The 27,392-nt window shown below is 43.9% G+C and overlaps 1 protein-coding gene across 1 annotated transcript; it reads right to left on the bottom strand.

The window, feature by feature from the left end:
- UTP11 (UTP11 small subunit processome component) lies at positions 1–24,577 on the bottom strand. The gene is made up of 8 exons (XM_077481822.1): positions 24,379–24,577; positions 21,323–21,384; positions 18,048–18,150; positions 16,620–16,733; positions 15,309–15,402; positions 15,087–15,217; positions 2,614–2,724; positions 1–225 (listed from the first exon to the last, which is right to left on the bottom strand). The coding sequence occupies exons 1-8, from the start codon at positions 24,439–24,441 to the stop codon at positions 142–144; spliced, it is 762 nt and encodes a 253-aa protein (XP_077337948.1). The 5' UTR covers positions 24,442–24,577; the 3' UTR covers positions 1–141.
- Positions 24,578–27,392: the final 2,815 nt, after the last annotated feature.

Below are 27,392 nucleotides of genomic sequence, written 5' to 3'. Positions count from 1 at the left end.
TAAATTTACCTATGATCTTTTATTGTATATATCTCCTGTACAGATAATATTTTTGAACACAGATGAAAAAAAAAAAACATGCATTCCTATAAAGACTTCAGTCATCTCTTCAATAGCAAACAGTGTTCTTTCTTGATCTAGTTATCGTTTTCTCTGCTTTTTAAACTTGTATATTGCTGCAGAATTTACAGTTTCTTTCTTCACCTTCACTTTATGTCTTTTGTCCTAAACAAAACAACAAATTCAATTACGAGAGTCTTTAATCTTTATAGGAACATTTTTCATTATACAAAATTACAGTCATTACCCAATTTACAACCCTCACCCCTCTCATTCCTCCCCCCCACCAATAAGGGTAAAAATATATGTTAGAAGCCAATGCCACAAGTGTTTCCAGTGTGGGGGGGTTATATTCATGCATGCATGCATGCATGCATCCATCCATCCTATTCTACTACCCCCAACTCCTCTCTATACTAATCCAGCCGCCTCTCACTATCACAGCCATCTAGATGTCTCATCTTCTCATCCATCCCCTTACACTCATTTATACTCGTCTTACATTTAATTTGATCACTTCACATCTTCTCTATACTTTTACACTCCCATTATTTAAATGTTAATACCGCATCCCACCAAGGTTTCCAGATCTTATCATATTTCTTTAATCCACCTTGCCTAGCATATATATCGCTTTTTCCTTCAGGATTATCTCATTCATACCATGTTCCCATTCCCTACTGGACAGAGGTAGAGTAGAGTAGATTGCCATCTCTGGGCAATCCGCTTCCTTGCTTGAAATAGGCATATCAGGGTTGCGACTTGGGCATTTCCTGGGTTTTCCTCTCCTTCTACCAAGCCTAGAATGCATTGCTTCACTTCCAGGTCTATAGAGGTCCCAAACACCCAGTCTATAATTCCTACTACCTCCCTCCAGTAACTAAACTTCAGGCATCTCCAAAACATATGGATTAAATCCCCTTCTACATTCCCACAGCTGGGGATGTTGCAAGAGATCAAAAGAAAGGGCTTACCAAACTTCAGAATAGGAACCCTGAGACACTAAAACAGGGACAACCCAGTCTACAGTGCCAGGCAAATCAGTCTGTCAAAGGACTGAATTGACTTGTCCCACAATGACAGGATGGTAAGTTATAGGGGGCTAGAGTTGAACTGGGCAAACAGGACTGCCTTAAAAGGAGGCAATCATCATTCCCAGAACTCCCTGCAGAGGGGAAGAGCCAGGTGACTCCTGGGATAAATAGTCTCAGTCTGGGAAAAGTGAATATCTCCAGTGTCTAGGAGAAGACCCAGATACTCTAAATGAGTCAATTCCATTAGTGATTTCTGAAAACTGAACTCCAGTGAAACTGAAAAAGCTCCTATGCAGTGGGGCTGCCCCCCCACACTGCAAGAGTTAAATGCTTGATTAGGTCTGGGGGCAAAAAGCTGTTGTACTTGCCCTATTCCCTGCTCTGGTAAGCTCACTTCAGGCTGCAAGACTGGTCTCCACAGCCTCTTCTTCCTTATGCTCCTATTCAGGTACACTCCCTGATGTCATTAAGTGTAATGCAGAGCCCATAGAGCTGCAATAGATGTTAGGATGCCAAGAGACAGTCCACTATTTTTTTGCAGTTGGGAGTGGAGGATAAGGTAAGTAAAAACAGATTTTAGCAGCCCCTTGAACCAAAATGAGCATTTGACCTTTGGGGCAGCCCCACTACAAAAAGGGGAGTATTTTTCCTTTACTTGAAGGTGGGCTTGAAGGTTCAGGACCCAGCTAAACCTTCACAAGGTCTGAACTTTGAGTCATATTGTCAGCCAGAACGTTTTACAAATGTTCCTTCAATATCTCTCAAAAAACAGGGGGGGGATGCCCTGGGAGTGAAGCAGGGCAAGCAAAAGGCCCAAGGCCCAGCAATTTGGTAAACAGGCACAAATAAAAACAAAAATTTAAAAAAGTAAAGTGGTAGGAAGGAACTGCTGATGCGCTGGTAAAAAAGGGGACACACAACCTTGATGTCCACAGAGAACATGACAGACCTGGCGGATTCCATGTCAAATTTCTGAGCCTGAATGAAGTAATTTAGTGCCTTAAGATCAGCGATAGGGCAGATGTTTTTGACAGTCTTGGGGACCCTAAACAAGCATAGGTAGAGAACAGCACTGGTAGAAGTAGCAGGCTGAACCTCCTGTACTGGAGCGCACCCACTCTAGATAAAAAAAAAAAAAAAAAAAAAAAAAAAGGGCACCATGCGGCACAAAACATAGGTATGAAGCCAATCACAATTCCTTAATGGGATGAAACAATGGTATGTAGAAGATTAAAAGTAGAATGCCATCCACCTTTTCTCCCCACAATTTAGGGAAAACAAAAAATCCCATCTTTACATCTCTCCATTATGCCAGCAGTGTTGAAAGGGCAGGTTACAAAAAGGTTGAAGCATGCTTGCAAATTTTTCGTCGCCCAGATAAAAAAAAAAAAAAATATCCCATAAGAAATATCTGAAGATAGAGGACTGCTCCATTACACAAAAAAAATAAGTTCTCATTGTACTATGCCTATTTCATGACTACTGTAACAGGTGCAGAACTGCAATGTGTTTTCCTTACCAGCAGATCTTTCCGGCTCTGTATTTTCTGAGAGACCACAAACATTTTTTTCTCTCGGTCTATTCTTTGGTTAAGAAGGGAGTACTGTTGCTGCCTCTGTTTAGCCAGCTTCTGTTTTTCAAAAAGAAAAAGCAATTTATCTGCAGTTGCATAGTTCGTAAAGTCAGACAAAAATAGGATTTTTATAACAGCTTACCTGTAAAATCCTTTTCTTCGAGTACATCACGGGACACAGTGCAGCATAGTAATAACTATGTGGGTTATAGGCCTACCTTCAGGTGATGGACACTGGCACACCCAAGACAGGATGTCCCTTCCCCTATATAAACCCACCCATGCCGGGGAGTACCTCAGTTTTTGTAGCAAAGCAATAAATATCCCAAGAAGAGGGGAGGGAGGGCTGTGTCCCGTGATGTACTCTAAGAAAAGGATTTTACAGCTAAGCTTTTATAAAAAACCCATTTTCGTTTTTGTACATCATGGGACACAGAGTTGCATAGTAATAACTATGTGGGATGTCCCAAAGCAATGCCGTTTGAGGGGAGGGAGACAAAATAAAAAAATAAAAAAAGACCGGGTGCCATCAGACGTGAGGGACCTATACTGCAGCACACTGCGCCCAAAGGCGATATCCTCATGCCTTTTTACATCCAACTGATAGAATATAGTGAATGTATGTATGTACTTAAGATCAGTAGCGGCCTTGCAGATCTGAGTCATGGAGGCTTGGTGATGCACTGCTCATGAAGCACTAACTGCTCTGGTAAAGTGCGCTCTAATTTGAAAGGTGAAACTCTCCCTTTTAAACCATAAGCCTGAACAATAACTTGCCAAATCCGCTTGGAAATAGTAGATTTCAATGCTGCCTACCCCTTCAGTTTTCCAGATCTGAGCAGTAGCCTTCAGATAAACCTTAACTGCTCTCACTACATACAAAGAAGGTAATGACTTCTCTTCTGCAGAACTAGGTTCTGGAAAAAATGAAGGGAGAACCACATCTTGCTTCAAATTAAAACCTGACACCACTTTAGGCAGAAAGGTTGGATGAGGGTGCAATACCACCTTACCCTTAATGAATAATCAAATATGGCTCTTTACAAGAAAGAGCAGCCAATTCGGATACCCTTCTAGCAGAGGATAAAGCCACCAGAAAAAAAATTTAAAAAAAAAAACAATTTCCGAGTCAAAAGTAGGGGTGCAACAGATCAAAAAAAAACTCACAGATCGGATCAGATCATTTTTCGGATCAGCAAATAATAATTGAATTTGCAAAAACCAGTGGAAATTCCACCATATAGTCCCCACTGTAATATACATCTCCCCCACTGTAATATTGGCTGGGTATGGCAGAGTACTGGCAGGGTATGGAGGGATGGCTGTGACTGCGCTTGTCACAGAGCAGCGCTGTGGGCTCTACAGATGCAGCCCACAGCACTGCTGCCATCCGATCTCTCCCCTCCACTGTACAGATCTGTACACAGAGGTGAGAGAGGAACCGGCTTCATGACACCGGTTTGTTTACAAGTGATTGCTCTGTCATTTGATGGAGCGATCACATTGTAAACGGCGACGGGTGCACCAAGATGGCCGCCGCTTCAGAACTAGGCCGAAGTTGCGGCCTTTCCTAAGGCCGAGACCGTGGATCGCGGCGTGTGCCGATCCGAACGGAGTGACCCGTTCGGATCACGGATCGGTGACGATCCATTGCACCCCTAGTCAAAAGGACTAAGGGGATATGGCATAAAGGCTCGAAGGGCTGCTTTTGCAATGCCGACAGAACCAAATTCAAGTCCCATGGACATAAGGGTAACTTAACTGGCAGATTGATCCATGTTACCCCCCGTTCAAAAGGTCAAAACCAAAGAATGCGTATCCAGCGGTCTTTGAAACAATACCAACAAGGCCAAGACCTGACCTTTGATAGTACTCAAGGCCAGCTTAATTTCCACGCCCAATTGTAGAAAGGCAAGAATTCTACTTATGACATACTTACGAGGATGCCAACCCTTGGCCTCGCACCAAGACACATATGCCTTTCAGACTATATAATATAGGACTCTGAAAGCCGACTTCCTTGCATTAACCAGGGTAGATACTACCGACCCAGAAAGCCCCCGATTCTTTAGAATGTGGGATTCAATAGCCAAACCGTTAAATTTAGATTTAGTAAGAAAGGGTGAAATATTGGGCACTGCGAGAGCAGATCTGGACGAGGTGGAAGGGTCCACGGGTCCCCCTTAGTCATCTTTACAATTTCTGCGTACCAGGACCTTCTGGGCCACGCCAAGGATACAAGAATCACCGGCTTCCCTTCCACCATGATCCTGTGAAAAAGCTGTGGTAACAGCTGAATTGGGGGGGGGGGGGTGCATAAAATTAGTGAACACTGATCATAAGGAATTACCAATTCATCCATCCCATATGCGAGTGGGTCCCTTGTTCATGACACAAAGTTGTTTACTCACTTTCTTGTTGAACCTGGACGCCAACAGATCTATGTCCGGGGTACCCCATCTTTGACATATGGCCAGGAAGATGTCGGGGTAAAAAGACCACTCCCCCAGAGACAACTGCTGGCAACTTAAGAAGTCTGCCTGCCAATTCTCTATTCCTAGAATAAAAACCGCAGATATGCAAAAAGGTACATGCTTCTCTGCCCAGTCCAGAATCTGGTTCACCTCCTTCTGGGCAGCGCGACTCCTGGTGCCCCCTTAGTGATTGATATAGGCCACTACTGTGGCAATGTCGGATTGAATCCTGACAGGACAATCCTGTAGCTTGAGCATCCAAATTTCCAGGATGTTGATGGGCATGGTCTTCTAGATTACGGACCACCAGCTCTGGACATTCATCTCTCCCAGGACTGCTCCCCAACCCAAAAAGGATGGCATCTGTTACCACCTTCCAGGTAACTGGAATGAAAGACCTCCCCTTCTGCAGATTTCTGGGCATCAACCACCAGAGGCTTTGATGCACCCTTGGGGCCAGACACATCGTACAGTCTACAGCTTGGATCTTCTTGTTCCAGGCAGAGATGATATTGTTTTGCAACAGTCTTGAATGAAATTGGGCATATGGAATGGCTTCGGATGAAGCCACCATCTTCCTCAACAACCTCATACAAAGGTGAATGGAGGAATCCTTTTTCGTCTTGACCAGTTCTCTTATAGAAGCGGCTTTTGCCTGAGGCAAAAATACCTTCCTCTGGTCTGTATCTATGACCAGACCTAAGTACTCCAGCCTTTTCACTGGTCATAGGGACGACTTTTCTAGATTAAGAATCCAACCCAAGTATTCCAGATACTTGACTGTGCTGAGAACACCCTGGTTTAAGTGCGCTACCGACTGATCTACTAGCAGCAGATCCTCCAGGTACGCCATTACGGTTATACCCTGAGCCCTCAGCCTGGCCAGGAGCAGGGCCAGAATCTCTGGTGAGCAGGGAAAATAGGCACACGCAGATATGAGTCTTTGATGTCGATTGATGCTAGCAGTTCTCTCTCCGAAGGGTGAAGACTACCAGATTGATTCCATGCAAAAGGAGTGGACATTTAAGAATTGATGTAGACCCTTGAGATCTAGGCTGGGTCTGACATCTCCAATCTCCATTTGGCTTTGGGACCGTGAAGAGATTTGAATAGAACCCAAAGCCATGCACCTCCATCGGAATCTTTACGATCACCCATTGAGACAACAACCGGTCTAGTGCCAGAAATAGAGATCTACTCTTTACTGGAACTTTGGAAAAACTCGATATCAGAAAGTGAGGCGATGGAACCTCTTGCAACTCCAGCTTGTAACCTAGAGATACAATAGAGACGACCCATCTGTAATGGATCTCCTCTTGCCAAGTTCCTGAGAACTGCCAAAGCCTTCCCCCCCACTCGATCAAGCGGAGGCGCCCCTTCATAAGGATGCCTTGGGACTCTGTTTAGTAGGCTTCCGTCCCCAGGACTTCTTGTGTCCCTGGGCTTGACCTTGAGCTTTCCCTCTTGACCCTGACGGCAGAGGCTGTCGTGACTGCCTAGAGGCTGATGCCCCTGGCAATGGAGAGGTTAAAAGAAGGACGTTTATACTCCTTCTCTTAACTGGTAAAAAGAGTACTCTTCCCACTTGAAATCTTTTGGATTGTATTTTTCCAAATCATCCCCGAACAACCATTCCCCATGAAACCAGCCAAAATCTTCTTGCATGGCACTTCAGCTGACCAATTTTTCAACCACAGGATCCTACGCATATGCAGCAACAGGAGCGAAAGGCGCGAGGCCTGATGAATAGAATCCTTAATAGCGTCAACTGCAAAACATAATGCCCTTGGCAGATCGGCTAAGTCTCTGGCTTGCTGAGCAGGCACAATCCTGAGTACCTGCTTGACTTGATGCTTTAGGGAATGACAAATGCCTATCGCTGCCACTGAGGGCTGAGCTACAGCACCAGCCATAGAAAAAGAGGTTTTTAGTAAAGATTCCAGCCCCTTATCTGTTGGATCCCTGAACAGCTGAACAATGTCCACTGGACAAGTTAGACTTTTATTCACACAGGAGATAGCGTCAACTGCTGGCAAACTACACTTTTTGGTGAATTTCTCTTCCATGGGATAAAGTGCAGACAATTTTGGGGGAAGAAAATGCTTATCTGGATGATCCCAACCGTCATATATAAGCTGTTCTAACAGAGGATGAATAGGAAATGCATGCATGGCCTGCAGGGCCTTTAAAAGGAACCCAGGGAAGAAACAGGCCGTTCTGTCAAGGGCAATTTCGCAGAAGAGGAATCCTCAGTCTGTTCCTCTTCTTTTTCCCCCTCCGAAGGAGACTCATCCTCTACTGGCCACTGTTGTTGTGCAGCCTGAGGACTTTGAGCAGGAGAGGGAGACCTACAGCGTTTCCTTCCACCATGGGAAGAAAAAGCAATCAAAGTTGCTAACTGCTCTTCCAAACCTATGAGAGCTGAAGAAAACACCTCCTCCGTAACATAGGCAGGGGCTGGGGGAACAGCTGGAGCACCCGACAGGCCCGATGACTCACACTGGTCAGCCACATCTGGATTTTCTGGAGAGGACCTTTTTGCAGAACCCGTCCCAGTCTTAGCAGCCTTTGTCCTTGAATTCTTGGAAGGCTTAGTCCTAAGAACAAAAGCAGAGGTACTACACAAAACACATCCACTGCAGTAGTCCAGCAATCAATGCTGTTATCCAACGTTCCACCTTATTCAAGTAAATGTGTCCCTGGAAAGGCCAGTATCGACCACTATGTGCCCCCAGCGCTTCTGTGTCCCTCCGTTAGCTTACATCTCCACGAGATGATGTTTATATGGGAGACCAGTCCCACACCTGCGCCGTGTAAGAGTGAGGACACCGGGCCACGCTAACGCCGCCGCTCTAAGCCACACCCCTCCACCATCCCCTAGAGCATCCTTTGCTATGTTTAAAAAACACTGTTTCGAGCGTGGCTGCACAGGTGCGACGTGGGGAGAGGGAGGGTGCTTCCAGAACCCCGAATGGGAAAAGAAAAACGAGCGCCAGAATCATCACAATATGATGGGAACGCGCCACTGCCTGCTGACCCCAGCAATGCCCCCCACTCAACCCCCCACCCCCGGAGCATCCCTAAATGGCTAACTGGACCCAAGGAGGACGCCTGCATCAAGCTTGCTGAACTCAGCGACATACTGAAGACATGAAAGAGGTATGTTGTTTTTACACTCTCTAGTCGCGAGAAAAAGGCATGACATTTACTTTAAAGAAGAAATCCATAAGTGAACCAAAGTTCCTTAGGAAAGCTTCACTTACGTTTCCGTCTCAGGACTCTGCTGATAAAAACAGCCACACCCAATCTTCATCCATCACAGCGAGCTATGCCAAAAGACCTTCCGGTTTCTTTAACAGGGTTTCCACTCCCCTGGACTTATATCGCATCCTGCCAGAAAAAAAACGTTGGTATCTGGTGCATAACCAAAGTACTGGCTCCCAGGATCCAGTCCTCCTAAGAGAAACATTACAGGCAAAACCTTGTTCTTCTTTCTGCGAGGCCTGGGTACCATCCACTTTGGCCGCAATGGCACTTTGGATGGATCGAGTAGCGTAGTTTGCTCGATACTGAAGGATCCTCCAGCGGAGCATCTTTAACTGTGACCAACATCTTAGACACTGACGAAAAAAACTGAGGTACTTCCCGCATGGGAGGGGTTATATAGGGGAGGGGACTTCCTTTCTTGTGTTTGCCAGTGTCCATCACCTGAAGGTAGGCCTGTAACCCAAATAGTTATTACTATGCAGCTCTGTGTCCTGTGATGTACAAAAAACTGGAGTTAGTACTTACCGGTAACTCCTTTTCCGGTGGTCTTCCAGGACAGCCCTTGAGAGATGGAGCTCCTCCCATCGACACAGGAAACACATTGCCACAGTTCAAAAGGCGGTCCCTCAGGTCCCTGGTCAGTCATTCACCAAGAACCGAAGGATGGAACTGAAAAACATATAAACCATAACAGGTAATAACATTAGTACATCACTACAATCAAATAAAGGGTGGGATCGTGCTGTCCTGGAAGACCACCGGAAAAGGAGTTACCGGTAAGTACTAACTCCAGTTTTCCCAAGTGTTCTTCCAGGACAGCCCTTGAGAGGATCCCCAAGTACTTACCAGATTAGGGGGGGACCACGGCCTGGAGGACTTTCCTCCCAAAGGCCTGATCCTGACTAGACATTAAGTCCAGTCGGTAATGCCTTGTAAAGGTGGAAAAGCTTGACCATGTGGCTGCTTTACATACCTGCTCCGGGGTGGCACCAGCTCTTTCTGCCCAGGATGCAGACAACGCTCTTGTTGAGTGAGCTTTAACACCCTCAGCAGGATCTCTATTCAAGGCCTTATACCCCTCTGTTATAGCTAGCCTAATCCATCTAGCTATGGTTACTTTTGAAGCTTTCTGTCCCCTACGCTGTCCGGAAAAAAGGACAAAAAGGGAGTCTGAGATTCTGAATGGATTTGTTATTTTAAGATATTCTAGAATACACCTCCTCACATCCAATAAATGAAAACGTTCCTCTTTCTCATTTGCTGCATTTTGACAAAATGAAGGGAGGACAATATCTTGGGACCTATGGAAACTAGATGCTACCTTTGGTAAGAACCCAGGGTCTGTCTTTAGAATGACTCTGTCTTCTAGGATCTGTAGGAATGGTTCCCTGATGGAAAGTGCTTGGATTTCACTGACCCTACGGGCTGAAGTGATTGCCACCAGGAGAACTGTCTTAAAGGTAATAAGCCTTAGGGAGGCCTCTGAGATAGGCTCAAAGGGTGACCCCAAGAAAGCTTTTAGCACAACTGCTAAATCCCAGGATGGGACTTTTGTGATTCTGACTGGCTTGCGTCTAGCGACTGCCTTACAGAATCTAGCGACAAAAGGATTTTCCTGTAAGCGTTCATCTAGGTATACACTTAAGGCAGCTATCTGTACTTTAATAGTACTTAGGGTTAAACCCTTGTTTACACCTTCCTGTAAAAACTGTAGAATATTAGCCGTATTTATGTCCCGGCCATTCAGCCAGCTATTGAATTTTTTCCAGACTTTTTTGTAAATAGCTCTCGTGACTGGTTTGCGACTCTGTAGTAAGGTCGCAATTACCTCGTCTGACAGGCCCTTACTCCTTAAGATTTCCTCCTCAGTAACCACGCTGACAGCTTCAGTGTGGCGACCTGCGGATGGTAAAGAGGTCCCTGCGACAGGAGGTCCTGTCTGTAGGGAAGTCTTAGAGGCGGACAGTCTGTCAATTGTAGCAACGTTGTGAACCACGGTCTCCTGGGCCAAAAAGGTGCTACTAGAATCAAACAGGTTTTTTCCTTGAGGAATCTTGCTAGGACCCTCGGAATGAGATGAAGAGGGGGAAATGCATACGCCAGACTGAAAGTCCATGGAGTTTGCAAGGCATCTACCGCCAGGGGTTGATCTCCTGGGTTTAGCGAGAAAAAATTGGGAACCTTTGCATTTTTCCTGCTCGCAAAAAGGTCTACCTCTGGTTCTCCCCAGTGAGCTGTTATGAGATTGAATGCCTCTGGGTGTAAGGACCATTCTTGGTTCGAAATCCTCTGTCGACTCAAGAAGTCCGCCTTGTTGTTCAACTCCCCTTTCAGGTGAACTGCAGAAATGGATTCCAGATTGGCTTCTGCCCACTGGAGAATGCGTCTGGCTACCAACATCAAACGAGGACTTCTGGTTCCTCCTTGTTTGTTTATGTATGCTACAGCCGTCGTATTGTCTGAACGGACTTGTAGATGGTGACCCTGTATTGCGGGGTGGAAAGCTAGAACAGCTCTCAGGATTGCTGTTAGTTCTTTCCAATTGGAAGAGAAACATTTCTCCTCCGGGGTCCACTTGTCCTGGACCCAGCTTGAGCCTAGGTGGGCTCCCCAGCCCCAACTGCTCGCATCCGTTGTTAGTGTTGAAGTGATAGGAAGGACCCAATGAACCCCTTTGTTTAGGTTCTCCCTGTCCTTCCACCACCAGAGGGAGCGTTTTACCCTTGAGGGGATCGATACCTCCTCCTCCAGATCTCTGCCTTTTAATTGTTCTAACAGAAAACCCTGAAGTTCTCTTTGATGGAACCTGGCCCATTGTACGGCTGGAATGGCTGCCGTCATAAGACCTAAGACCGACATTACTTCCCTCACCGTACACTTGGGGCTGCATTGAAGAAAAGATATTCTCTGCCACAGATTCAAAATCTTTTCTTCCGGCAGTATAATTTTCTGATCTACAGACTTGATCCAGTACCCCAGATACAGGATCTCCTGTGTTGGGGTTGTCTTGGATTTCTCCTGACTGACAATCCACCCTAATCGACTCAGACTGAGTTGAGTCAATTCTAGGTCCTGAGAAAGACGACTCTCTGAGTGGGCTGTTAGGAGCAGATCGTCTAGGTAGGGGATAATTGAGACTGATTGAAGCCTCAGAGGAACTAAAGCCTCTCCGAGAACCTTGGTAAAGATTCTCGGAGAGGATGATAGACCGAAGGGAAGTGCTCTGCACTGAAAGTGGTAAACCTTTGTGTCTATCTGCACTGCCATCCGAAGGAATTTCTGGCATTCCTCCCTTATTGGAATGTGCAGATAAGCATCCCTTAGGTCCAGGGTTGCCATAAATGTCTCTTTCTGCAGGAGATTCTTTATGGAATAAATGGATTCCATCCGAAATCTCTTGTAACGGATGGAGCGATTCAGTGGACGGAGGTTCATAATTAGTCTGAATCTCCCTGACGGTTTTCTTACCACAAAGATGTGCGAGTAAAAACCGTCCCCTTGTTCCTGAATAGGGACTGGTGTCAATACTTCTTGATCTACCATTTCCCCTATTAGTAAAGGTAAGGCCCTGGCCTTTTCTGAGTGACTTGGAAGCTTTGTCACCAGAAACTTGGAAGGAGGGTTGCTGTGAAATTCCAGCGCATGACCCCTTTTTATTATGTTTAAGACAAACTCGTTCGAGGTTGTCTCTTCCCATTGAGGAAGAAATTTGCTTAATCTTCCTCCCACAGGAACCCTGACGTCACTGGGGTTTGGGATCCTGATTGGGGCGGCTAAACAGTATGCCCCCTTTTCCTTTCCCTTTATGTCCCGACCAATGTTTTTTGGGGGTTGAACTCTTCTCTGATTTAGAGGGTTCCTTAAAGGGACGAAAAATTTTTCTTTGAAAATTTTTCTTTTTTGCAGGAAAGGTTTTCTTTTTGTCCGCCGTCCTTTCTAAGGCGGAGTCTAATTCAGGCCCGAAGACTAAGTCTCCTGTAAAAGGGACGCTGCACAGGCGGGTTTTAGACGCCGTGTCTCCCCCCCAGGTTTTCATCCATACTGACCTCCTTGCTGCCACTGAAAGTGCTGCAGATTTAGCCGTAAATTTAACGGAGTCCGTGGAGGCGTCAGAGATGAAACTGGTGGCCTTAAAAAGCATAGGGAAAGATTTCAAAAGCTCCCCCCTAGGAGTGCCTGCCTTTAAGTGTTCTTGTAGTTGCGATAACCAGAACTCCAGGTTTCTAGCTACACAGGAAGTGGTTAGAGCTGGTTTTAAGCCTGCCATAGAGGCATCCCAGGCCCTCTTTAAGACAATGTCTGTTCTCCTGTCCATGGGATCTTTCAGGTGGCCCATATCCTCAAAGGCCAGATCAGCCTGCTTTGAGATTTTGGACAGAGGGGCGTCTAGTTTTGGATTTTTATTCCAGACCGCCTCTGGGCTCTCATCAAAAGGGAACCTTCTCTTAAGGGATTTAGGAAAGAAAACCTTCTTGTCTGGTTCAGACCACTCCTTAAGGACAAGGTCAGAAAGCACCTTATGTATAGGAAAAACCCTTGCTTTCTTTTTCCCCAGAGCCTCATACATTTGATCATGTCTGGATAACTGAGTTTCTTCCTCCTCAATTTCCAGCGTATCATAGATAGCCCCCATTAGCTCATCTACTTCCTCGAGAGATAATCTATATTTTGAGGCTTTAGATGCTGCTTGATCCTCTTCCTGACCCGAGTCAGTGTCAGAGGATTCGGGGCTAATCAACGTGGGGCTAGGCTCCCTGACCATACGGGGCTCCCCTGAGCTGGGTGTTGTAAGGCATGGTGAGGATGAGATTATAGTTGTTTTACTCGTGGAGGCAGCTGCAGTGATTAACTCCCGGAGGGACTTAAAGGTCGACGCCATTTCCTCTTTAAAGGAGCCCAAAAACTTTGCTAAAGGGGAATCTGCCTCAGATTTAAGCAAGCTTGCAATGCATTGCTTGCATAGGGCTTTGTTAGAGCCAGAGGACAACCTATTCCCACAATTAGGACACTTTTTGCGGCCTGTCTTGTCTTCCCTTGGCATCTCTTTAGCCTGAAAATAAGAAGACAAAGGATTTCTTAGCGTCAGCACCATGTCCCTCTTAGAATCACCACTAACAAACAACCTCACTGTGAGTAAACCGCCACCGTGGGGTACTACAGGGCCCAGCCTACAAACACCACCACTCCACCAGAGTAATAGCATGCCCAGCAGCCTACCTGGGTTTGGCTGGTGCCTGTCTCCGCCGGAGTATCCTGGGGAATAGCCTCCATGGTCCCCCTCTGACGCTCCGAATCCCGCCGCTAATCCGGTATAGCTGGACGCTGGTCGGGCTTTACAGGCACAGCACTGGCTCTCCCTCTCCTCCTTGTACCCTTAGAGACCCGGAACCGGAAGTCTCGGCACGCAGTGATGACGCGGTTCCGCCGGAAGTGAACGCTCGGCGTCTCCGACCCCCTGCAACGAGGAGGGAAGATGGAAGGTTCCACTCACCACTCCTGGGGGAAACCGGCGTCATTCTGCCCCTGGCCACCTCGGCACTGGAAGGAGGAGGGTAACGGGTCTGCTCCGGTTCAGCTGGACGGTACCCGAGCCAAAGAAAAAAAGGTATGGACCCAAACTGCAGCCATAAACCAGGACCCGGTCCCTTAGGCTTGCAGGTTCTCAGGCAGCCCCTGAGAGGGGCCTCCAGGTTCCTGGCAACATGTTCCTCCGACGGAGGAAACACAAATGACTGACCAGGGACCTGAGGGACCGCCTTTTGAACTGTGGCAATGTGTTTCCTGTGTCGATGGGAGGAGCTCCATCTCTCAAGGGCTGTCCTGGAAGAACACTTGGGAAAATACATTTCGATAACAAAACTGTTCTGGAAATATCTTGGACATACAACTTTTGTATTTGTAGCACACACACACATATATACATATACACACCAGTTCTTGTTTCACTGCTCTGGGATCCTGCTTCAAGTACTGAGTAGCTAGTGGAGCATGTTAAACCATCAAAATATTACATCCAGGATATACCCTGGTTGTGTCTCTGGATCCTTCCCAAAGCACAAAGCTCATTTTCCCATATCCATGCAAGAAGGTAGACAGCCCTTATAGTACACAGCACTTGCTAGCCAGTTTAAATGCCAGCATTCCATTACTCCTCTGAGGTCGAGCAGCCAGAATATGTGCATTACCCTCTCGCTTGGCTGGCTACAGTGGTGGAGATAAAACAGATGTAAAAGTGAATTTAAAAAGCGTAGTCTATAAAGAAAAAGGCTAATCTGCATTGTTGCAGAGATTAATATGCTGAAAATGTTTTGCACATTGGCCCACTGCCTGGGTTGGTTCCCACAGCAAATTCCTATTTCACCACTGTGTCCCGTAGAGACTATTAATGCTTGAACATACAGACATAAGGATTTTAACCCTGCAGGAAACCTGTCTCGAGAGAGCTTTCTATTGCTGACCTCCCTTAAACGTCATACCTTCAACTGCTCCAAAGTTGCTGGACTGAACAAAGTTTTTTGAAATCAGTAGCTCAAAATATTGAAGCCAAAGATCTGGTATTTTACGAAGGTCAGTAAATGTAGTCTCTTTTATAGGATGCAAGCAATTACCACACAATTTTATTTCATGCAAGCAAATTAAGCCTCTCAATCAACAGATTTAAGTGGCAAACATTCTTACTTTTAACTGTTTGGAGTTTTCAAGTCCCTTTACTGTCTGCTTGCGTAAGGTTTCCAGCGTTGGTCTGTTATAAACTCTGTTCACCAACTGAGGAGCTGTGTTTAGCTGAGCTGCCAAGTCAAAGTTTTGCACTAAAACACCAACAGAAGCTAGTTACCAGTTAGCACAACAGAACTGGTCCTAAAACACAAGCATTAAGGAACCACATTAAAAATATCTTGCCTTCTTTCTTGGTGTCCAAAAAGAATGTATGTTTGTTTAAAGGTTTTCCTTCAGCGTCCAGCAGATGGAGCTCAGACTTCAGACGCTCAATTTTCTGCAAACACAAAAATTTGCCTTGTGTTTAGTTTGCTCAAGCACTATATAGAAGAAGTGGTGCTTTAATATCGTCCCTTCATTTTTTTTTGTCACCCCATATAACAGAAAGTGCATGAACAAGAACCTTCATGGCAGGCATCAAATATTGTAAATAAAAAAATAAAAAAATAAATTGAATATTTTTCAATTGCATTACACTGTGTTACTGTTTGAACCTCTAATTCCCCCAACCACCCTCCCCCCCACCCCAAAAAACCATAGGCGAATTATCTACATCCACGGCTGCTCATCCATCCTTGTATGCATGTAACTTTTCAGATGTGCAGTTACAGCTAATCTGTACAGACTGCTGCCTGCATCTGTGACTCACAGGTGTAGAAATAGGTTCCTTCCTGACGCTCTACAGCCATTTACAACCACGTTAATAAGGTCTAAAACATCCACACACAAATTACACACTATTGTAATCCATAGTGCATGTGTTGGTGCACCAACACATTAAGGGCCCCTTCACACCAGCAGGCAAGCATTACGGTGCACAAAATCAGCAGCATTGTTGTGCATCGTACAAAAAAAAAAAAACACTGCCATGCGTTGTGTTACACAACAATGCACTTTGTTACAATGTTGCAGTGTTTTTTTTTTGTTTTTGTTTTTTCACTTTTTTAAATATATAACGTGAAGCATGAAAGCACATTGCCATGCTGTGCAACACATTGTTTTCTGATAAAGTATTTGCCTTTATAAATACACACCAATGTAGGGCATCGTGTTACCACACCACATAGGTTCGAAACAAGCCAGCTTAGTATTTTTAGCACAAGTCGCTTATTTACAATTCTGTAAACCTTTAATTTTTGTCATTTTCCAAAAAGTATAAATGGTAAATTTACTAATATTTATTACTCAATACAGTTTTATCTGTTGTAAGTTATGTTGCGTTTGTGTGCACTAATGGAAAAAAATCCATAGCACCGTTTATTCTGTTGGTCCTGTGCTTTCAGAAAACGTATTGTTCTGGCAGGTATTGTTAGATGCACTAAATGAAAATGAAATGAACTTTACATAAGTGACTAAAAAGTTAAAACCAAACTCCAGCTAACACTTTAACAGTTGCAGCAACTTTTGGTATAACAGGTTTTTATATAAATAAAAGCTGACTATTGCAAGCACCGCTGTCAGTGTAAAAACAGGTTTAGAGCTTAGGCGACTCACCTTGGCTTCCGATACTCTTTTCATCTCAACATACTTAATGTCCTGCGTCCTCATAATTTTAAGCTGTTCATCAGTGACTTCTTCTGACTTCTGTTTTATCACATGGACCCCATCCTTAGAAGAGAACAATGAGATTACAAAATCTGTCCTGACATAATTTGAACAAGCAAACCTTTCTCTACATCCATATCTGAGGGCATGTCAGAAACAAATGTCTCAATAATGAAAATCAAAATGCTAAATTACATACTTTCAGTGAGAGTTGTGAAAAATCAGAAACTGGTACTTTTTAGTCTAGCTTAAAAGGGGCGTTCCAGCCGCGATTTATTTTTTATTGTTTTTAAAGTCAGCAGCTACAGACCCTGTAGATGCTGGCTTTTAATAAGGGCACTTACCTGTACAGTGAGCCCACAATGTCGGCCACCCGAGGCCGATACCGTCCATCATATCGGCTGCCGGCGCCTCCATCTTAATGGAGAAAAACAGGCAGTGGAGCATTGTGGCATGCGTGAGTTGTGCGGCGCTTTGCGAATGGCCCTGTTTTCTGGGGGACACACATGTCCCAGAATGCAACGGGGCCGCAAGGGGCCACAAGGGGCGCTCACGCATGGGATGGCGTGCATGGACGCCCTCCCGGAAAATTACGTCCGCGCTGTAGCCGTCGTTTGACTATAGCGCGGACGGAAAGTAGTTAAAGAGGTTGTAAACCCACGTGAGAAAAAAAAAATAAAAAAAAAAAACTTAAACAAAAAGGCATAATGAGCTAGTATGCACTGTTTACCAGCTGATTATGAAACACTTAGAATGAAGCCTTCCAGTAGTGCCCACATAGCCAACATCTTCCCCGGTGCTTCTTCTGGGTTTGCAGGCTCAGGCTCTGAGATTGGCCGGAGCTGCGATGACAGTCATGGCACAGGCACTGAAGAAATGGCACGGACAGCAGTTCTTTCAGAGCGCATGTGCCAATGACGTAATTGTCACAGTATCCACTAAATATCTCCTGCAAGTTTAGGAGATATTTACAGTACCTATAGGTAAGCCTATAATAAGGCTTACCTATAGGTACAAGCCAACAAGGGGGGGGGGGGGGTTACTTCGTCTTGAATATGTTTAGCAGTTTAAAAATGCAGCCCCTTATGCAGTAAAGTTAGCCAAAGACATTAAGATTTGTTGTTCAGCCCTGCAGGGTAAATTTGGACAATCCGTTAGGAATTAGCTGAAATTCAATCCATGCATGGTTTGCCTAAGTAGTTCAGTCCTCTTTTCCACTTGAATAAACATAGTTTGTTTGAAAGATTCTCTCCTAAACTATAGACAAAGTGCAAAGCTGCTTTACTGAAACAAAACCAAGGTCATGGTATGTAGTCAGTTCAGCTGCTGCACTTAATTTTTCTGTACACTAGTGTTATGTTAAACAATTATATTTACCTTCAATTGTGAGGATGTCATTTTAAAGTAGAATTCATCTGGATTCTTTTCAAGGGCTTTTTTGCGTAAGGCATTGAGTGTGTTTCTTTTCTTCTTAAAATCCCTGAAAAAGGTAACAAAATGTATAAAAATAACATAACAGACCCACCATAGCTATATGCATCCACAGTCAGGTAAAATAAACTGCACCCTACAGATACTTGCAACTAATAAATAACCAGCTTCTTTGATGCAGACATCTAAAAATGTGTGTGGTCACTGTCACAACACTACAGCATAACAAGGAATCCTATTTTAACATGTTAGAAGGGTGATTGAGTATACAGCCCCCTAACACTAGATAAAATAATTGAAATTAGCCCCAAAAAAGGTCACAGGTATGATGTGCCTGCACATACATGCAGCAGACTTCTAAAAACGGGAGGTCAGTTCTGACAGGCAGTACTTCAATAAAAATAAGTACAGCTGCACAATTCTGGCCAAAATGAGAATCAATATTTTTTAGCTTAGAATAAAGATCACGATTCCTGCAGGGTAAAATCTTTCAAATTATACAAAAAAAAATTTCGGCCAACTTTACTGGTTAGTTTTTGTTTTTCTTTCTTAATTCATTAAAGTAAACTTTTTCCAAAAAAAAAAAAAAATTGCATTTGATAGACCGCTGCGCAAATACAGTGTGCCATATTATTCTCTAGGGTCTCGAAGAAAAAAAAAGTTAAATTATATATATATATATATATATATATATATATATATATATATATATATATATATATATATATATATATATATAGTTTAGGGGTTCTAAGTAATTTTCAATAAAAAAAAAAAGTTTAGACTTAAGGTTCCACACTGAAAGAATGCTGTGATAATTGTCAGACTGCCCAGATTTCTTTTGAGGGCTGAGAGCAGAGAGAATTCTCTGCATACAAAAGATCATGAAATACTGTCAAGATCGAAAAAAGGATATTCCTGCGCCAAAATGGGAAAAATATTATTAGAAGAATAGGGTACTGCTGCACTCACTGGAGGGAAATGTCTGAACCCGAAGAGAAAGATTGATAAAGAAATAGTGGTGTGCTGTACTAAGGGATATATAGATCTAAAATAGTTGTGTATTGTATAAACTTGTGTAGATAAAAATTAAAGTAAAACCAACAAGAGTGAGTATAATGAATGAAAGAAAATAAGCGTATATACAAGTAAGTGGATAACGGCTAATAGTAAATCTAATATATGACAGAAATGAAATGTAATAATCGTATAAAACCTTGGATCAGTGATTTAGCATACACATCAATACACAGAGGTAAAAATAATTCATAACAATTAATGATATTAAATGGAAGGTGCAACAGTTAATAAAAGATTCATAAAAAATATATATTAATAAAATTAGTTGAAAAATAAACAACAAAGTGCAATAGTGCTGAAGGCTGAATTCAAGTGAAAAGAGCACGATTTGAACAATCGTCTAAATTGACAGAAAAATATTTATATCAAATGTCCATATAAAAAGGTGCATATAGTGGAATACAGTGCTAACTATACGAAATCGCATAAGGTGCACTGTCAAGATCGCAACAGGGAAATTTTTAAATCGCGATAAACATTCTTGACGATTAATCATGCAGCTCTACAAATAAGTAATGTTGGAGCCATTGTGTAACGCTTGACCCCCTACCACCACACACACTTCTGCTATAATAGTAATAGACAGAAGGCAGGAGTGGGGAGCTTCATTGCCCACAGAAAGTGTCAAAGCTTTGCCTAAGAGAACAACCTGGAAATAATATATGACTGTAAGGCTGTAGTAGGTACCTATACTTAATATCTGAAGCATGCATTTCCTTTTATTCAGATTGAAATTAAATAAAACAGACTCGCCCCAAGGAAAGATTGGCCCACTTGAAAGATCGTAGTACAAGCTTTTAAAGGCACCATGACCTCTTCTTCAGATAAAATGCTATGGTTTTCACAGAGAGGTCAGCATTCTTTGAAATCTTGCACTACAAATTTTGAAGTTAGACAATAAATGGTATGACCCTAAATCTAAACTTCTACTTTTGTTGATGAATAAGGGCTCAAAACTCCATTGCTGCTACAAGCAACTATAAAAGATTGTTGCTGGTTGGAGAAACCTAGTAATTGGATTGGTCATTTATGCAAGGTAGTCAGCAATTGGGCAACACAAAAATTAAAATTGGGAAAATACCTCCAACATTATTGGATATTAGGTCCAAGAACTGTAATATTTTAAAACTAAAAGTTGGTAGTTAAACTGATCATTTTAGGACTGTGTAGCACTAGTAATTTTGCAGCAAAGTTCTACAGCACTTAACAAGCCTCTCTGATTATTGTTCTTAAAGGGGTTGTAAACCCTCGTGTTTTTTTTTACCTTAACGGGATTAACCTCACCTTATGCATTAAGGTGAAAAAACACATTGCAGCGACCGGCCCCCCAGCCCCCCCCCCCCCTTATTTTACTTACCTGAGCCCCGAATTTCCCTCGGCTGTGGCACGCTGTCCCTCTCTTCACGGAGTCCCAGCTCTTGATTGGATAGATGAATAGTAGCGCAGCCATTGTCGATCAAATCCAATGACGCAGGCACCAGGGGTCGAGTCCGGCATTCGTGTCTATGGACGCAAATGCTGGACTCGGGAGCGCAGCCGCAAGGTAAACACTCCCGGGGGGTTTCTGATGCGGGGAGGAGCCGCGAGAGCTGCCGGGGGACCCCAGAAGATAAGGTTCAGGGCCACTCTGTGCAAAACGAGCTGCACAGTGGAGGCAAGTACGATAGGTTTGTAATATAAAAAAAAATAAAAAAAAAAAAAAAAGCATAGCTTTACAACCCCTTTAAACTATTTGAGGCTGTTTACAGAGTTTCTGCTATACTGTAGTTGGCTATAATTCCATGCAGCTGCAAAACACTGGTGTGCCATGGTCATTTGGTGCTGTATAGGAAATCAGCATTAACTATTGAAGTTGGCAATTCTGTAGCTAGGTTTGCAAAAGTAAATCCTTTGCAACTAAACTACAAAATTGTCGAAATCGCTGCAACACAGACTGTTCATTCATTGAACGTAGTTTCATTTGGGAGTAATTCTGCAAGTCCTTTTAAACCACTGTGTGACAGCCCTCTGTTTTTCTTTCCCCACCTGACAATACCAGGACGAAGCAAATTACTAAAATTTTTTAAAACAAAAAAAAAATAATAATAAATATAAAAACTTTCTTACTTCACAATTACTATAAGCCAAAACATTGTACTTACTCAGCACGGAGCTTGTAATCTTTCTTCTTCTCCAAAAGCCCCAAATTTCTGCGGAAGCCAGGCTAAAATAATTATAAAGAAAACAATTAAAGAGGACCCTATTTAAAACAGAGTGCATAAAATGGAACATGTAAGTGTTTATTTCACTAGTCATTCATAAAATGCGGGCTATGGTGTGGACGTGTGTCACAGGGTGTTCTATCAAGAAATGTTCTGCAGTACTATACAGAGAACAGGCAAGCCACATGACAGGTCATGCAACTAGGTTTCTCCAACTGGCACTTTTATTTATTTCCCTATTTATTAACACATTTAGGGATTTGCTTGCTTTAGAGTCCCAAATCAAGTGAAGCGAAAGCACATTTTTAAAGAATAGCACCGTCCTCTACAAGTATGCTGGGGTATATTTTTTGGGGTTCGTTCATACTATGTACGATGACTGGCAGTGTTTCGCACGGGATTAAAGCCAATCACTGCAAGGGCACATAGAAATTAATTGTCTTCTATGTGCCACGTTTACACCACAGTGCTTGTGTGATGTGCATAAAAATAAAAAGCAGACATACCGCATTTTTGCGGCGCACTGGATGACCGCGCATTTCACCACACTGCTGTGCCAAGACATGAAGTGTCACTTTGTGCATTTGAAAGGAAAAGTGCTTCATACCATCCCCTGAACACAGTCAAAACTGATCACTGTTTGAACCCTTAGGCATCAGTATGGTTGCAATAAAGCTATACCATTGCTTTATAAAGTGGCCTCGTAGACATCATTATTACTAGGATCATTTCCATTCTATAGTGAGAGGAGTTAACCCAAAAGCAAGCTGAATAAAAGTACACACACTTAACACACATATGTATATGTATTATATACACATAGGTTACACTTGCTAAACCTCTCCTTCTGAAAAGGTCCCCCCTCACTTGGGTGCTGATCACACATTGCATTTCCCTCCCCCCATGCATTTCAGCATCCCAGGAAAATTACAAACCACTATTCTGCTCTTTTAAAAAAATTAAAAAAAAAAAAAATAATAAATAAAAGTGCTCCTTTGTCATTCTATACCTAAAACTCTATACAGCCAGTCTGCAAAAACTTGAAATGGATGACTCTGCCCAACTCAGTCCTGCCTAAATGGAAGACATTACAAGTGTGCTCCCAGCACCAAAGGACCGAGTGTACCACTTTGTTCAAAGACCATGCATGCACAGTGCAAGATCTTTGATCAAGTTAGAGCACTTGATACTTCAGTGTTGGGAGCACAATTGTAATATCCTACTATTTGGGTAGGTTGCCTACTGAGAGTTTTTGTGGCTAGGCTGAGTATAGCCTACAGGTTAGAAATGTCAAAGAAGCACTTTTTTAAAAGCTGAAGAGTGGATTGTAATGTGCTTGGGTGCATGAACTTTATGCTACAGTTAAGGACATTTTCCACAAAACCCCCATTAAGTGTGAACTAACACGTTATAGTCTATATATAAAAGGCAAAACATTTTTCCCCATTTTGGATAGAGGAGGTTAGGGCTAAAACTGCATCAGTTTTATATTGCCATTTATGTCTTATCATGATTTCCTATCAGTTCCTTCCCTGTAGACTCAGGAAGTGTGAAGATCCCTTTCCACAGGGAAATCCCTAGAAAGCTGTCATTAAAAAAAGAAAAAAAAAAAAAAAAAAAAAAAAAAAAAAAGGCACAGTATGGCGAACTTGCCTTACAATTTAGCTCTTCTCCAGCACTGCGTGATGCATTCCCTCTCCCCTGCTACTTCCAGTATCCCCGGGCATCCTCTTCAGCCACGGGTCAGCCTGAATTTGTAGGAGGAGTCAGGCTGTATTTAAACCCACCCTCTATCCTCCTTTGCCTGTCGTCGGTTTCTCTCGTGTCCCACCCGCCCTTCCCGTTTTCTTTCCATTTCTTCTCTTTTACTTCTACTGGGTATGCCCCCTTTAAGCATACTGACCATGTGACTACGGCACACCCCAGGTCACTTTTCCTCTCAGTCCATTCTTAATACGTTCTACTAGAGACTCGGAGTACAAATGAAGTATAGCCTACACATTCCCATGGGAGGCAACATCCCCAGCACCCATAATAACATACGGAGGCCAAGACTGTACACTTCAGGGCACACCACTGTAAAGTGCACAGTAATATTGCTAGGGGAAAGAAGAGATTTTTTTGCTTATGCAGAGCGGACACAGACAACCTGTTCTCATCTATGGGCAGTGAGATGTAAACGGACCACCTGTCCATTTACACCCGCCAGACGGATTGGATGTCGGCGTGTGAAAACACACACACACGTCTATTGACATCCACCACTCCATGGAAACTGACAAGTGGACCCAATCAGTCCGATAGTGTGAAAGGAGCCTAACATAACAGAGTAGAGACGTAGTAGTGTCATACACATCCAAAATGGAAAAAAAAAAAAAAAAAAAAGATAAAAATCATCTTTTGCTGCTATACTCACCCCCTCTCCAGCACTGTCACCAGCAGATCGTGTTTTAGCCCAGCCCTTCTTCCAGGTAGAATGAGGGCAAGTATTATACAACCTACTTCCTGGGAGCCCAGAATGTTACACTAAAAGGCTCAGAAAACAGCAGTCACATCAAGAACTTGTTCATACTTGCACAATGCAGTAACATAACATATGTCAGGGTGCTTTAATGCCATTTATTGTGAATGACACCCCAATGCACGTTCACAATGTATCTGCACTGAAGTGTGGAGCATTGCACCATCATGACTTGTGGCATACTAATAAAAATACGTATTGTGGTGCATTCACCCCCATACAAATCAAACACAAAAGGTGTGAATGAGCTCTGAGTCTGCCCTGACACCAAGGACTGTCCCCTGCAAAAGGAAGGACTCCCAAACATGATATGACCGGTATTACATTGAGGACTGGAAGGTGACTGCAGAGGGATCTTTCAGGAAACAGTACTGACTATAAACAGGGAGAGGATCCCATGCCAGTGCTGATGTACTGGCAGGCAATGGAAATAGGACAGCTTCCCTTCTCATCAGAACCCTCTCCTCAATCTTACCTGAGATCTCTCTTTATGGTTCTTTTGCCGGGACTTCAACGCTTTCCTGAAAGCTGCAGACATTTTGCCTTGCTGTGTTCCCTGTCCACTTCCACTCACCAACCAGCATGGGAGAAGCACAGCCTCACTTCTTCCAATACTTCCGTCGCAGAGCGTGACGTCAGCTTGAACCGCTCATCTGCGTTCCACACGCTGAGCCTGTGTCTGCTGCCTTTTGGGGGCGGTCTTTCCAAATAGGCACAGTTCTGTGTATATCGATGTCTAGCTTGTGTTGTTGGCGAGCGGATGGCAGCACAAGGCTGCGGATACAGAAAAATGCACGAAATGTGGGGCTGTTTGAGCAAGTACAAAATACAAATTGACTGTCTGATAAGAAAAAAAAAAAACACGTTCATTTTTTTTTTTTTTTTTACTAAACTTTGCAGAGCAGTCAAGGGGACTCAGTACTTTACAAATCATTGTGCAGTCTAAGGAAATGATCTAGAACTACACATCTGTAGCATACCTCCCAACTTTTTGGGAATGGGAATGAGGGACACCTATTAGCAAAAGTATGTTGGTACAGGACACTGAATGCTTAAGCCTAGGTTCACATTGGTGCAATTTGTCATGCGATTTGATCTCTCAAATCGCATGACAAATCGCAGCATATTGGAGGCATTGGCACTGTTCCAATTGGCGCGATACCGATTTTGCGGTGCCACACCAATTTGCCAAAGTAGTTCCTGCACTACTTTTGCCGATTTCAGGTGCAACTTCAATAGACATCTGTGATGAAGCCAGTTGAAATCGCGCTGACATTGCTACTTTTGCATATCGGTGCCGCGCCGCAAAGTCGGTGTTGCAATGATTGGAACAGTACCATTGCCACCAATAGGCTGCGACTTTATCTCTCAAATCGCATGACAAATAGCTTAAATGTGAACCTAGGCTTAAGGAGAGTTATACAAAAAAAAAAAAAAATGGATTACCCGTAGTTAATCTCACAAGTCCTTTTTTTTACCACTACTCTTCCCTTATATTGGCTTTTGACATTAACTTATGAGTGTCCCCACAGTGGAGGCACATGGTTAGTGTTAGGTACCACAGGCACCAGGGTGCCGTGGCAAGGCTCTGTGGCTTACACATGCATTTGCAAATGTTTGTGGACTAAACCCCCATTTTTAACGCATAATGGTAGGTTTAATTGATTGTCTGCGAGCTGGTCAGTAAGTAAGCTTGTTTTTTTCCCCATGGATTCATCCATGGCCCTGTTTATATCTTATGTAGCCTTCCAATGCTGCTTACTGCGATGGCCAGCTATAGATAGGGGCAGTAATGTGTTTTTTGTAACACATACATACTAAGCCTTCCCTTGTCCACAAATCCATGTATGCACAGTGAGTCCTCCCTCATCGACAAATCCACACATGCGCAGTGTACCCTCCTTTGTCCACAAATCCAAACATGCACAATGAGCCCTCTTTCAGCCACAAATCCACATGTGCCTAGTGAGCCTTACCTCAGCCACAAATCTACACATGTACTGCGAGCCCTCCCTCATCCACAAATCTACACATGCACAGTAGGTCCTCCCATGTTCAGTGTGCCCTCCCTCGTTCACAAATCCCAACAGGCAAAGTGAGCCATCCCATGTCCACAAATCTTAACATGTACAGTGCGCCCTCCCTCATCCACAAATCCTCACACCCCCAGTGAGCCTTTATCCATCTACAAATTCACGCATCCATAGCGCACCCCTCATACACAAATATACCCATGCCCAGTGCCCCCTCCCACAAATCCACACATCCAAAAGTGCACTTTCCCTTATCTGAAAATCAACACGCATAGTGCACCCTCCCTCACCCACAAATCCACACATGCCCAGTGTAGGGTTGCCACCTTTTCTTCGAATCAAACCCGAACACTTTTGTGGTGCACAGTAATTTGTAGTATAAACTATACATATATTTTGCTACTAAATAACATTTCTAATAATATGAAGTTAATAACAAGAGCCCCCCTTTACAACAGAGTCCACAGAGTTCCCCTTTTACATCTGAACTTGCAGAGTTCCCTTTCACTGTAAGGGGGGACTCTGCAGACTCTGATGTAAGGGAGACCTCTGGGGCTTCTAACATAAGGGATGCACTGGGATTTAAGGGCGAACACTTAGAACTCTGATGTACAAAGAGGACTCTAATATAAGGGGAAACACTACGGCCGCTGGTGTAAAGGGGAACTCTGACGTAAGGGTGCTCTGAGAACCCTGATTTGCCTTACGGTACTTACTCAGAGGCAAGAGAGAGAAGGGGGGGAGACTTCAGTCACAGACAGGAATGGATGGATGGTGAGCCCACTCACCCCTTGGCAGTCTGCCCCAGATGGATCTGAGGCTACTGGACTTCAAATTTCTGGCTCCCACTTTCCTTTTCTGAGGCACAGCGCCGGGGATTGGAGTGTGGGCAGACACAGAGGGGTAGGGGTGGGGGTTGGGGGGGGAAAGAGGTGCAAATCGAGCCCTCTCTCCTCTACCATCTGTATGTGTTTGGGGGGGAGGGGTGGTTTTTAGTGCTGGCTTTAGGGGCTGTGAAAGAGTATAAGAGACACTCTCAGCTGAGACAACCACTGCCAGCAATCCTGCTGGAAAGCCATAGTCCAGTCTAAATAATGTGTCCGGGTTTCAGACAGTCTGAAACCTGGACGAATGATTCCAAACCCGAACTGTCCGGGTGAATCCTGGACAGGTGGCAACCCTAGAACAGTGAGCTCTACCTTGTCTACAAATCCACCCATGCCCAGTTCCCCCTCCCTCCTCCACCAATCCACACATGCACAGTCCTCCATCCTCCACAAATCCACACATACATTGCACCCTTCCTCATCCACAAATCTACACATAAACATTGTACCCTCCCTTATCCACAAACTCGCACATGCACAGTAAGACCTCCCTCATGCACAAAACCCAACATGCACAGTAAACCTTCCCTCATCCACAAATCCACACATCCATAGTAAGCCTTCCCTTG

This window comes from Lithobates pipiens, unplaced genomic scaffold (assembly GCF_037356315.1).
Source record: "Lithobates pipiens isolate NorthernLeopardFrog02 unplaced genomic scaffold, aLitPip1_a1.2 Scaffold_16, whole genome shotgun sequence".
In the NCBI taxonomy this organism is placed as follows: domain Eukaryota; kingdom Metazoa; phylum Chordata; class Amphibia; order Anura; family Ranidae; genus Lithobates; species Lithobates pipiens.
This window is presented reverse-complemented; position numbering and strand designations above follow the sequence as displayed.